Here is a 13,634-nt window from a genome sequence, read left to right on the forward strand (position 1 = left end):
CTGGATGAGATGATCGCACTATTCCTTTTTATACAAATAAAAATGCAAGGTATGCTGTACATTTGTATTCCCCCACCTTAATTATGATACCACCAAATAAAATCCATGGCAACATGTTACCTTCAGAAGTCAGCAGAGCCCACCTGCGTGTTTAATCTCACCGTTCTGTGAAGGCCTCAAAGAGAACATCAGTGAATGTACAACATCATGAAGACCAAGAAACACACCAAACAAGTAAAGAATGAAGCTGTGTGGAAATTTGAAGGAGGGTTAGCCCATGAAAACAGTTTCCTAAACTTTGAAAATCTGACAGAGCACTGTTCAATTTGTCAGCTAAAAACAACTCCAAACCTCGTCAAACAGGGCAATCTACCCAAGCTAACAGACTGGGCAGTCTGTTAGTTTGGGTTGTTGAAGTCTGTTGACAGGACAACTGTTAGTCAGGCTTTCCAAAACTTGGCCTTTATTGAAGATTGGCAAAAAGATATCCATCGTTAACAGTAACCCATAGAAAGTCCTCAAGTCCTCTTTGCAGTTTGCCAGAAGTCATGTAGGGACATAGCAAAAATGTGGATGAAGGTGCTCTAGACAGATTGCTTATTTTGACTACATAAAAAAACTCAGATTAAAATACCAGAAAACCTTTTAGAGGCGGTCAGAAACAGCAAGATAACTTGGAGCTGTAATTTAAACAAAACGTGACGCTACAAAATATTAACTCAGAGGGGCCAAATACAAATGCTTGCCACGCTTTTTAGAAGAGCATTAGTACAGTTTGGTTTGGTGTACTACATAAAATCTGAACAACATGCATTGAAGTTTGTGCTTCACAAAAGGTGGAAAAGCTGAAGGGACATGAACACCTGCAAGGCATTGTAACCAAACCTATGTCTTTGTGGTTAATGTCCCTAAAATGTTGCTGTATTATAGAACATAAATACTGGATGAACAGAAGAAACATGCTTATCCAGAAGAAAAAAATGCCACCTAATAGCACTTCTCAAGATAAGCAATTAACTTCAAACACTTCTTATTTGCTTAAAGAGACATGAAGATAATACCATCGTCTGTTCCTTGGCTTAGCTGCAGTAACTTTAGATGTAATCCATTAATTAGTCAGCCTCAAAGGATCTTTTGGACAGAGTGGGGCATGTTGTTTCCTGTGTCTTCCCTTTTATTTTAAGCTCACATAAACAACTTTTGGTTTAGCAACAGCTGGCTCCGATATGTACCTACAAATTGTCAACATCTTCAAGTAATTATGTTGGAATGGTTATTTACAAGAAAACACTTTTTTCAAAGGTAATCTTTTTTTGTTTCAAGCCATTTGAGCTTTATGACATTTGGAATTTGGAAAACTTCCTACGGTAAACTACAGAGTAAAGGTGTAATGCCCTCAAGACTGGCTTATATGGACTAACATGGACTGAGATATCTCCAAAACACAATTTAGTATGTTCTGTAATCCCACATGAGTTCGTGCCCTCAGAAGTCAATATAAATAAGAAAATTTTGATTTCAGCTGGAGGTAAAGAGCAAAATAACGGAGAGCAAGATGCAGATATTATAGCACTAATCTAGCATGAAATGGTCTTTTCTGTCATAGAGACAGAGGCAGCTCAAACCTGTACTTTAAAGGTAAGTCACTGGGGGCACTTCCACAGAGCTCCACCTCACAAATGCCCTTTGGTGCCAAGCTAAAATGGAGACCTGCCTCCAGAAGGAATGTTTAACCAGGCTGAGCACAGAACCTTATTCCTCAAAGAAGCATGAGTGGATTTCTGTTCTGAACCTGCTCGATGCCATTTCAACCAGAGACCTGCTCAAAATGAGACTTCTCATACCTATGATAATGAGAACAGTTATTTTAAACAGGCAAACCAGAGAAATGAACAGGATGTGATGAAGCATAAAGTAGGTGCACCGGACAGAAAGAATTCAAGCACAAACAAAAAATTATCTAAATTTCTAAAAGGAATATTTGGATCAGAAAGCAAAAGATCTGGGTTTTGTGCTGTTGGTGTAGGGGTTTAAGTGTGCACGACTCATGTACAAAAGACTTTGGTCCTCGACAGTCCCGGGTTTGAGTCCCGGCCCCGGTGACATTTGGCACATGTCTTCCCCTCTCTTTGACCCCCGTTTCCTGCCTTACTAAGGTAAAAAAAAATCTCTGGGAAAAAAAAAAGCCACTAATGCCACAAAAAAAAAAAAAAATCTTTAAATAGAAAGATGTTAGCAAAGATTAAAATTTTTAAACTTTGAATAATCATTCCTAAAATAGGTTATCAGTGATCAGTAAGAAAACAAGTAAATACTTATACTTATTGCATTTTTAAATAAATGTATGAGTTCAGTTATACAGAAACTTTAAAAAGGAAGATCAAACCAGTTAGGCTTTTTCCTGAAGGACCAACTTCAAACCACACTGAACCAAAAAGAGGCCGAGCAAAACAGGTGGGACTATTTACATGAAAATGTATTAGGGTAGAATTTTATCGGTGTCTTTGGGTAGCTGTGGCTTGATGAGAAGAAAAGTGGTATGGCAATCTTCACGTTGCAAGTTTAATTCCAGCTTCCCCAAACTATATGTTTATGTGACCTTGGGCAAGCCACTTAATTCCAAGCTGCTGACTGATCCGTGTTTTGATGAATTGCTATAAGAGCAGCTGGCTGAGTGAGACTTGTAGTGTAAAAGGACTTGAGTTGTTTTGAATGGTCACTATGACTGGAAAAGCACTATATAAGTTTTTTTTTTTTTTTTTACATTTTTGAGCAGAATGATTAAAGAAGAACTAAACCCCAAATCAACTTTTTTGCGGATAAACTGTATAATTTGGGCCTTAAGGGTGCTATCTTTATGTTACAGAGCCATTTTTTTTTTATTTCATGTTAACTTGTTTAATTCTGCAATATTTGTCCAAAACTGTCTCAGTGCTGCCCTCTTAGGGTTGAACTGTGGTTACTGCAGTTTAATTTTCCTATTGGTTCAAACGGTACTGCTTGGTACATGCTTACATCACAGCCCCAACATTCGGGTATAAAACCGTCTTACTCAGACACACACCCTCGTAGCATAGCCTCAACACTGACGTCTATAGGAAACCTAGACAAACGGCCCAATAACTACTTTATGAATCTCACCGCCCACTGGAACATAATGTGTCAGTCATCAGAACTCTGCAGCATTGAGCTGAACAGATCCTCACAAGGACTAAAGTAAAGGACAGGAAACAAACACATCAAGAACGTACTTCAAACTTGTGGATACCTTAACTGGGCCAATGTTAAAGCACCCAGGATTTCAAAAGAACACTCAATAGGAGAAATGAAGAGAAACCATTCCATATGTGGCTGGAGTATCTGGGAAACTAAGAAGGTTATTTTTCAAGGATATTATTCTTGTGAATTTTAAACCCATCAACACTCTCAGACAGAGACTGGTTCATCTCAAGGATAAAACACACAAATACAAGCTCAGCAGTGTGGTATGTGTAGTGCAGTGCAACAAGGAATGTTCAGACCTCTGCACTGGAGAAACTAAACAGCAACTAAACAAACATACTCTGCTCAACACAGTACAGCAAACTCATCGGGTGAAGTACAGTGGTTTTTCACATCTCAAGAGAACGGCCGACATGTTTGAAAACAGCAATGTGCACATTTTGGTCAGGCATGATGGGTGGTTTTAGAGAGAAGTAAAACACCTTAACATCTATGTTCAACATGAAAAATCAACAGAGGAGGTGGCCTTAGATTTCATCATTCAAACACATACTCTGCAGACCTGACTCATCTCCCCAAGCAGTTACTCAGCAAAACACACTTTGGGACATGTGACCAAAACAGCTCACATGGCATCAATAGGGACATATTTGGATCGTCAAGCAACAACGGCGCAGACATTTGCAAAATAATGGGTAGGGCCAGTAACTCTGGTGTCTTCCCCATTAGTGACTTCAATGATCCTATTACTCTGATTGTTCTGACTACGTAAAACCTGTTATTTCCAACCATGTTCAAAACTGAAGAGGCCTTTTGGATGAGAAGTGAAACAAGAAAAGATGATAAGGTCAGCTGATTTGTACAGATTCCCATAGACATGCATAAAATGTTTTTTAGGACCTTACCAGTCCCGCTCTCTTCATTTCACCCTGATCATGTGAATAAACAAATATTCCTGAAGAACAAACTTATTAACTTTGTATCCACTACAAAGCAGAGACACCTGACCTTAATATAAACATATGAGCCTTACTGTTCGTTGCTAGAGACTCCAAATGACTAATGAGAATATGAACCTACATGTTTAGTTAAATTCTTACTAAAATGATTAGTTTGAAATGTGTAATGCCAGGATTTAACCCTTATTGAACATTAAACAAACAAACAAAAAAATCTATAGCTCCAGTGAAATTTTAATAATTCTTTCAGTAATATTTAATACTCTCAATTATTTTTTTATAGAGCATATAATCAACAATAATGAAAAATGACACTTTTCTCAAAATCCAAGGCAAATTGTGATATATTATTCCTTTTTTATTCATTTTTGTCTGCCTGCCTATAAGCTTACTGTTATGTCAGATTTTGTTTTGTCTCTGGCATGGTTCCCAACTCGCAAATCTTTGGGCAACATGAAGCTTTGTCCTGTCCTTTAGTCTGCTGTCTACATAGTAAGATTGTCGGTGGGGAAAAAACGATGTTCTGATTGTTCCTAAAGATAAAATTAGAATTACAAGTACTACCAATCACACACGCACCACCACACACCTACGTTTTAAGAATGTATAAGGTACTATACTCAAACTTTCTCTTGGTGAAAAACCGCTTTCTCCCAGATATAATTTGATAAATCAGGAGCCTTACCCTGGATATGCTGGTTCACCATGCTCTCCAGGCGATCCAATCGCTCCATGATCCGGAGAGTGTCACCTTTTTTGACCCCTTCAAACTTCCCCTCCGCTAAAGGCATTGGGACCTTGATGTAAATATTGGCGATGTAGTTAGTAACCCATCCGACATAGAGCAGGCAAACAATGTTGGTCATGCCGCTCAGGATCACGCATGTGGACACCAAAGTTTTGGTTCTCCTGGTGCAAGCCATGCCGACATCCCTCCATGCAGCACAGCCTGCAGTCTCCCTTCGGATCGCGGGACAGGACGGCAATTTTCCGCACAGAGAGACGCACACGAAGAAAAAAATCCTGCAAGAATAAAGTTATTCTCAGCGAGTACGCAACGACGCAAAATCTCAAACGCTGAGCGCCTACTTTAAAAGTGCAGTTGGTTTATTTCTCAAGCGGCTGAAAGACAAGTAAATGTAAAAAATCTACAGGTGAAGATCCTTCCTGTCCTTTTCTCTCTCGCTCCACTGCGAACCTCCGTGCGCACAGTTGCATTTGAGGTTGGAGAAAACAGGAGGGACAAAGTGCATCCTACTGCAGCCAATGGGAGGGATGGGGAGGACTGACAGCCTCCGAGTCCCCGCTACGCACCGATTCACTCTGATTTGATCGGATCATTCTCACAGTGCAATGAACCCAGTATTAATAAATACTATAACATTGTTTGAATTGAAACAAAAACATTGTACCCTTTAATATATCATTGTATTCGCCCTTTGCATAGTCAGGGTGAGTACAAAGAATTTCTCAGTATTGGTCCCTATTTTTCAAAAGAAAACATTCATTAACAAGGACTGAAACACTTGCAAACTAAGCAGCACTCTATCTGCTATAAATCTGGATAAAGCCAATGAAACATCAGATATAAAGGTATGCAGGGGTCATGTGCTGTACTTTAGATGCTTGGAAGGGGTCGCTGCTGTGGTTAAACCAGCGATCAGGATGAGACATCAGGATACATGTTGAATGTGACCTTAACCTTTAAGCATTTGGATCTTTGCAGCATTGTGTGCTCCCCTTTCTTTACATCATCCAGATTTATGAAGAATTTTCTATGCTATCTAACATTTTATTAGCATTTGATAATGGCTGCAATATCACAAGAAAAAAAGAAGGAACCCCAATGAGCAGTGAACATTTTGCCCATAGTCATTCTTGTGATATTGTGTATTGATTCTGATATATTTGAGAGTTTAATATTTACATTGCTGCTGAGACTTTAATTCAAAGACCCTCCGACCAAGTGATTGTCCCTTCCTCAGGTTGTGTGATTTCTGTTTTATTATAGATAAAGTTATGCAAAAGCTCTCTCCTCTTCTCTTCTGTTTGTTGACAAAAAACCTAGATTATATTTTGACAGCTGTTTCTAATATCATCGTTGTCAGATGTCAATTCTCTAATAACAGTCTTTTTACATCCAATCTGCTATCCAGACTGCTATAACACAGCAGGCTGCCAGACTGAAATTATTAAATCCAGTGTCACAATCATTTCTACCAGCATATTGTGACACTTTATTTCCAATATGTTTTCATGAAAATGACTCAGCAAATGTTTGTTGAAGAATTACTGCCAAAGGAAACAGAGCTAATGCTGACAAATTTCTGTCTGTGCAGTAATACCCAGCTCATTAAGTTCTCACTGGGCATTTCAACTACAGCCAGTCTTTTTATTTTGATTCCTTGATGTGTACCGCAAAACTACTGCAGCGCCCCCTTGTGGTTCCCAAAGGACGCAACAAATTACGTTGCAGCAACAGATAACACGAAAATGTTGCAAGCTGTAACATTGTTCTAAAGGAGGACATAAAGAAATATAATACACCAGAAACCAAATGTCCAGTTGTTGCCCATGTTCATATGCAAGCTTGAGTTAACACTGCAGCACAGCTAGCTGCTACAGGAAGTTGGAAAAATAGCTAAACTCTGTTTAGCCTTTGCTGTAAAACTTGCTGACTGCAGGATGTTGCTTCATTGTTAGCATGGTTATACAAATGTGCTTATATGCTTATATTAGTTTTAATTATGCATTGGGATTTTCTAAAGAAAAAGCAGCAAGTCAGATAACTGCCTATATCTTCTCTTAAGTTTGAAAGCTGGAAAATTTTTCTCACTCCTAGCCCTTGCTTTATTTTTTATTTCGTGGTCCACTTCTGTTCTTTGGCCACAAAATAAATACATTTTAAATTTTAAAGATTGCAACAGAAATAATGTATCAGTATTGTTTTTCTTTTTCCCCTCTGAATATACTCCTAATTTCAGTCCTCGCCATACATAACAAATAAAAAAATACAGAATTAACTGAATTTAGAATTCCATACCAGTTTAACAAAATAAACCTCTCTTTTTATTTGTAGAAAATACATTAAAAGTTTTTTTTTTTCCATCCTATTTGTTGATCAATAACGTTTTGTTGGTAAATAAATTGGTCAACCTGGGGCACTTGTAGACAAAGTATCATCATATGTTTTGACTTTGTCATTGTGTATAGCTATGAATTAACACATGTGAAATTATATACTGAAAAAAAGTGTGAAACAACTGAAAATATGTCTTATATTCTAGGTTCTTCAAAGTAGCCAGCATTTGCTTTGATTACTGCTCCACACACTCTTGGCATTCCGTTGATGAGCTTCAAGAGGTAGTCACCTGAAATGGTTTTCACTTCACAGGTGTGCCCTGTCAGGTTTAATAAGTGGGATTTCAAGCCTTATAAATGGGGTTGGGACCATCAGTTGTGTTGTGCAGGAGGTGGATACAGTACACAGCTGATAGTCCAACTGAATAGACTGTTAGAATTTGTATTATGGCAAGAAAAAAGCAGCTAAGTAAAGAAAAACGATTGGCCATCATTACTTTAAGAAATGTAGGTCAGTCAGTCCGAACAATTAGGAAAACTTTGAAATTGTCCCCAAGGGCAGTCGCAAAAACCATCAAGCGCTACAAAGAAACTGGCTCACATGAGGACCGCCCCAGGAAAAGAAGACCAAGAGTCACCTCTGCTGCTGACGATAAGTTCATCCGAGTCACCAGCCTCAGAAATCGCAGGTTAACAGCAGCTCAAATTAGAGAACAGGTCAATGCCACACAGAGTTCTAGCAGCAGACACATCTCTAGAACAACTGTTAAGAGGAGACTGTGTGAATCAGGCCTTCATGGTAAAATAGTTGCTAGGAAACCACTGCTGAAGACAGGCAACAAGCAGAAGAGACTTGTTTGGGCTAAAGAACACAAGGAATAGACATTAGACCAGTAGAAATCTGTGCTTTGGTCTGATGAGTCCAAGTTTGAGATCTTTGGTTCCAACCACCGTGTCTTTGTGCGGTGCAGAAGAGGTGAAGGAAGCATGGAGGAGGAGGTGTGATGGTGTGGGGGTGCTTTTCTGGTGACACTGTTGGGGATTTATTCAAAATTGAAGGCATACTGAACCAGCATGGCTACCACAGCATCTTGCAGCGGCATGCGATTCCATCCGGTTTGTGTTTAGTTGGACCATCATTTAGTTTTCAACAGGACAATGACCCCAAACACACCTCCAGGCTGTGTAAGGCCTATTTGACCAAGAAGGAGAGTGATGGGGTGCTGCGCCAGATGACCTGGCCTCCACACTCACCGGACCTGAACACAATCGAGATGGTTTGGGGTGAGCTGGACCGCAGAGTGAAGGCAAAAGGGCCAACAAGTGCTAAGCATCTCTGGGAACTTCTTCAAGACTGTTGGAAAACCATTTCAGGTGACTACCTCTTGAAGCTCATCAACAGAATGCCAAGAGTGTGCGGAGCAGTAATCAAAGCAAAAGGTGGCTACTTTGAAGAACCTAGAATATAAGACATATTTTCAGTTGTTTCACACTTTTTGGTTCAGTATATAATTCCACATTTGTTAATTCATAGTTTTGATGCCTTCAGTGTGAAGCTACAATATTCATAGTCATGAAAATAAAGAAAACTCTTTGAATGAGAAGGTGTATCCAAACGTTTGGTCTGTACTGTATATATATGGTATACTGTTTATTGTAACATTTTTTATTTAAATAGTGAGAGTTAGGCAAGAATAACATTCAGAAAATGGGTCATGGCAACATGATAAAAAACCTGTGATACAACACTATGCTTGAAATGTAATCTACTAGGCTTTACTGAAAAAAAAAGGTTAGTACCAAATCTGGACAAGCAAAGTCAAACTGATCCCTGGGAAATGGAGCTGGTTGACACAAACAAAATACCTTAATATTTACCTTAATACTTGCTCAGGTCCACAGTTTAATATTACTATTGTATGAGCAAAAGCAACAGCATGAAAACAATATAGAGTAAAACGTTTTTTCTTCTTAATCATTTCACTTGTTTAGCATCTTTCCTTCTGAGACGTTCACAAACAGCAGCCATTACTACCGAGGTAATAATAAAAAAATAAAAAATAAGAATTATAATTTACAATAAGATTTTAATTAAGAGTAAAAACATAATTTAACTTATAACTGCTTATTACTGTCATACTGTTATAATATAACCAGTACACTCTTTACATTTACGCTTCATTTACCTTTGCTGCACTTGGAGAAGCAAGTTCATTTAAAGCAACATTTACTTAAAATGTTTGTCTTTGTAACAGTTAGTAGAGAATGTATTTTTATTTTAGTAATATGTTGCAGATATTGATATTCTGTCACTCATTGAGTTCATTTTGGGGTAGCAAAAAGTAGTACCAAGTCACTTAACTCTGCTTAACAAAACCCTCAAAGTTCAGTTGTTTTGTTGACCTTTTTTAGCACCTAAGCCACATATGATTATCTTTATTTTGTACTTTGTCATTGAACAGCTAAGGACTGCCCTTGTCCTTTGTGTTATGGCTATATGATTCAGTGTTGGGTAGTGGGTCATTCATCTCAGCTAACAGAGCTGCCAAAGTGCAAGAAGGTCATTTTCCTGAGTTAGCACTGTGTGAAGCAGTTTTCTATTTGCCAGGAACATGGATGTGATGAAAACGCATTTTTCAGTTGCTTTCCACTTTCTTAAGGAATTTGATTCTTCTGAAAATCAATAAATTGTTTATGGGACTGTTTGTGCACTGAAGTTGCTATAAGCAGTTCTTGAATTAACCTCCTGAGACCCAAGATTTTGTTTGGTTTGCATTTTTTCTTTTTCCAAGCTAAATGGGATTAGTAGGACCTAATATGTTAAATAACTAGACTCTGTCATGATACTTGAAGTGGTTTTTGCAAAATGATGTCCTCATATGAGGACAGTCGGTTTATCTTTGTATTTAGAATTTATATTTGCAAATTGGAATCAGAAAGTCCAAATTACTATAAATACAAAATTTCAGCTTTCTACAATAAGCATTCTCCAAAAAAGTCCATGTCCCCATCTGGGGACATTGGGTCTATCTTCCTGAAGGATATAATTAAGATATGATTGGTTGAAAATTTATAAAACCAGTTTATTTCACACTGCAACAGTGGAGCATAAAACAAAAGACTAAAAATGTTGTATTTCAGGAAAAAATGGCATGGCTACACAAAGGTATAAGCAGCAGAAGACCTCTGCAAAAAGCAGTCTGCCCTTACAGAACTGCCCTACTGGCTTTTGAGAAACTTTCAAAAGTGTAAACAGGTGTGTGTATCCGGCCCTAACATGGATTTTCAGACATTTCAGTGCAAAACACCTTTAGAACAATCTGTCAATGTAGAACAGTCCTCCTGGCTTTTGAGAAACTTTTAAAAAGTGCAAAGAGGCATGGACCTTAGGCCCTAAATGTAGCTTTATAACAATAAAAGTGCAAAACATCAGCAACAACAGTCTGTCCTTACAGAACAAATTTACTGTTTTTGGAGAAATTTTCAAAAGTGCGAACAGGTGGGTACATCAGGCCCTAAATAAGGCTTTTCAAACATTACAGTGTAAAACACCTTTACAGAAAACAATCTTCCCTTCCAGAACAGCCCTATCGGCCTTTGTGAAATTCTGCAAAGCAGTTGCGTTGATTCTGTAAGCAGAGGAACACATTGCATTTAGTACACCGCACACAGGATTTCCCAGGGCAGCCCTGCCCTCTGAAATGTATCGGATTGTTCAGGTCAGCCAGATGGGCAGCAGAACATGTTCGGACAGAGGCATGTGGGACTGGGGTGACCCGAGATCCTTTCCTTGACTGTTGAGGGTGTGCGTTCTCTCCCATTGCATTTGCAACATGAGAATCTTTGTTAAGAGCGTCATGCTTGTTAAAGAATACCTGAGCCACTACCATGCGAAACTCAAGAAACTTCATAATAGCTTTTCTGGGGGTACCTGACTATCTTGGCAATACAGCAGCCAGCTGTTGACAAGAGCAAGATCAGTGAAGTGCATCAGAACACGAATTGTCCATTTCTTGGTGCGGACACTCATTCTGTAGTAGCTTATCATCCTGTCTGACAGGTCAACCCCACCCATCTTGGTGTTGTACTCTTGCACAATGCTTGGCCGTGTAACAGTCACATATTTTTTTGTCCTTCTTTGACCATCGCTGGCAGGTGTCTTCAGACTGTTCAGAAGAAAGCATGACAATTGGCTTATTGTCATACCACTTGACTACACAAAGCTGAGCAGAAGAAAGCATGACAATTGGCTTATTGTCATACCACTTGACTACACAAAGCTGCTCATCTGCCCTTGTGACTGTTGCTGAAGCACCTCTTCCTTGCCGTTTCAGGTTTGGGTCACTTGGCAGCTTCAGCATTGCTTTGGGGACCCGGTTCTTCATCACTGTCCAAGTTAGATACACCCGCTTTTTCAGCATGTGATCCACATCTGGTAAGGTCATGAAGAATCGATCACAATAGACTTTTGTATCAGCAGGCAACGTTTCAGACAAACATTTGATAACCAAGGCTCCTAAACCCAATCCCTCAGAATCTTGAATTTGTGAGCTCAGTGTCTTTGCACCTTGGTAGACCTCAAAGTCCAGCACAATTCCATCCACTGATGCCAGAAGAAAGTTCTTTATTCCAACTGGATTGGGCTTTGATGGCACATACTGTCGGAATGGGCATGCTCCAGTGAATGGGATCATCTGCTCATCTATTGAGACACATTGCGGTCGAGCCTGAAGGTGGCAGCCATTTAGTATGTGATTCATAAAGGGTCTCACCCTCCAGAACTTGTCAATGTCTCTCTTGTCTCCTGGAACATCGTTGTCAATGACAACTTTCAGATTGCTCCTCAGTTTAAAAAAACGATCACATGACATTGTATCACTAATGGCAGGAGCTCGCAGAGCATTTCACCAGAACATCCTTGTTTGTTGGTAATGTACACAAGACATCAAGATTGCTGCCCCAAAACAGTGATAAATCTCATCAAAAGAAGTGTTGAAAGATCTCCCACTCTTAGCCAGTGACATGGCATTTGTACAGTCAGCCACCAGTTTCATCAGCTCCGAGTCGATATAGTGCTCCACATAATCCTGTGGCTGCCAATCATTTTTCAGGCTATCATCTTCACCCTGAAACTGGATTAAGTCAGGGGTGAAAGGAGCAGATTTCCAACGATCTCTACATCCAGCATTTGGAGGTTCATTCCTGGGATAGGATTCTAGCTCACCATGCTGTTGTTTACGCTTGCGTTTGCGTGCTTGTGATTGTGGTAGCTCACTCCTGTTCTCGCTGTCACTATCGTTACTGTTGTAGTGATTAGCTTCTGCTGCATCAGATGGTGTATAATCATCAGAATCATCTTCTGGTGAATCAGGAGGTGAATAATCATCTTCAGAATCATCAGGCAATGGGTCAAAAGCAGGAATGTATTCATCAACAGCAGGATCACACTCTTCGCCATTTGATAAATCTTCAACCTCAGAGTTGTCTACAATTGCCATGAGCATTTGTTCTGCCCTTGACAATATAAGTTTCCCTGTAATGATAATATAAACCCCAAATTCAAATCAAAATCTATACCAGAGAAAGGTGGCTAATGAATGATGTATCTTGCTAGATAACTGAATTATTTACGCTTGTGAAGTGATTTAGATTTTCCTATATTTATCTAACCACAATTTCTGGACAAACGCCATTTACAATAAGTATTTATATTTATTAACTCTTACAAATATTCCCAGGTTTATCCAACCGCATGGCACAATTAATAACAAAATATAGTCCCAATGTCCTCAAATGAGAACTTTGTCTTTACCGGCATTGTACTTTGCTGCAAATGCAAGAATTAGTTAAAAATTCATTCCTTACGAAGCTAAAGATGTAACTGTGTCTAAATACACTGGTTTCAAGCATGAAATATAGTTAGGATTTTTACCTTGCCCTTTTTTCTGACGAGAGTTGTTGTGGAAGCTTTGTACTGGAATTCCCGCCATCTTGTTTTTACTAAAATTAGTGTAATGTTGTGATTTGACCACTAGGCGGTGCTGGTAGTGTCTAGTAATGAGGCCGATGGGTTAAAGTTGAAAAAGAATAAGTACCGTGGCACAGAGAAGCAAAAATTCAAAGTCCTCACTTGAGGACTCAGGGTCTCAGGAGGGTAAGGTTAAGATAAAACCCATAAAGTTGTGTGTTACACACTGTACAACATTTGCTGTGCTGTGGTCATTGAGCTCAGTTACTGATGAGGAATTTGTTTATTAATTCTGAAAAAGTAAGATACTCATTTCCATTTTGTTCTATTACCAAAAACAGACAGAAGGAGTCCACATGCAGTATTTATTTGTGTGGGACTGGACAACACACTAGGCGAGGTGG

At 39.0% G+C, this 13,634-nt stretch overlaps 2 protein-coding genes across 3 annotated transcripts in view; both read right to left on the minus strand.

Moving 5' to 3' along the window:
- Positions 1 to 5,379, minus strand: part of galnt18b (UDP-N-acetyl-alpha-D-galactosamine:polypeptide N-acetylgalactosaminyltransferase 18b) — a 150,296-nt gene extending 144,917 nt beyond the window's left edge. The window contains exon 1 of the mRNA XM_047363214.1: positions 4,867 to 5,379. Within this exon, the coding sequence (XP_047219170.1) occupies positions 4,867 to 5,104 (238 nt within the window). The 5' untranslated portion in view covers positions 5,105 to 5,379. The remainder of the gene's footprint in view (positions 1 to 4,866) is intronic.
- Positions 5,380 to 10,349: 4,970 nt separating this feature from the next.
- LOC124867405 lies at positions 10,350 to 13,263 on the minus strand. 2 transcript variants are annotated; one of them, XM_047363830.1, is made up of 2 exons: positions 13,195 to 13,263; positions 10,350 to 12,795 (listed from the first exon to the last, which is right to left on the minus strand). In XM_047363830.1, the coding sequence occupies exon 2, from the start codon at positions 12,131 to 12,133 to the stop codon at positions 11,324 to 11,326; it is 810 nt and encodes a 269-aa protein (XP_047219786.1). In that variant the 5' UTR covers positions 12,134 to 12,795; positions 13,195 to 13,263; the 3' UTR covers positions 10,350 to 11,323. The 2 variants fall into 2 exon arrangements, with proteins under 2 accessions (XP_047219786.1, XP_047219787.1); XM_047363831.1 differs by having other exon boundaries at positions 13,195 to 13,257.
- Between the last annotated feature and the right edge of the window lie 371 nt (positions 13,264 to 13,634).

This window comes from Girardinichthys multiradiatus, chromosome 4, assembly GCF_021462225.1.
Source record: "Girardinichthys multiradiatus isolate DD_20200921_A chromosome 4, DD_fGirMul_XY1, whole genome shotgun sequence".
NCBI classification, from domain to species: Eukaryota; Metazoa; Chordata; class Actinopteri; order Cyprinodontiformes; family Goodeidae; genus Girardinichthys; species Girardinichthys multiradiatus.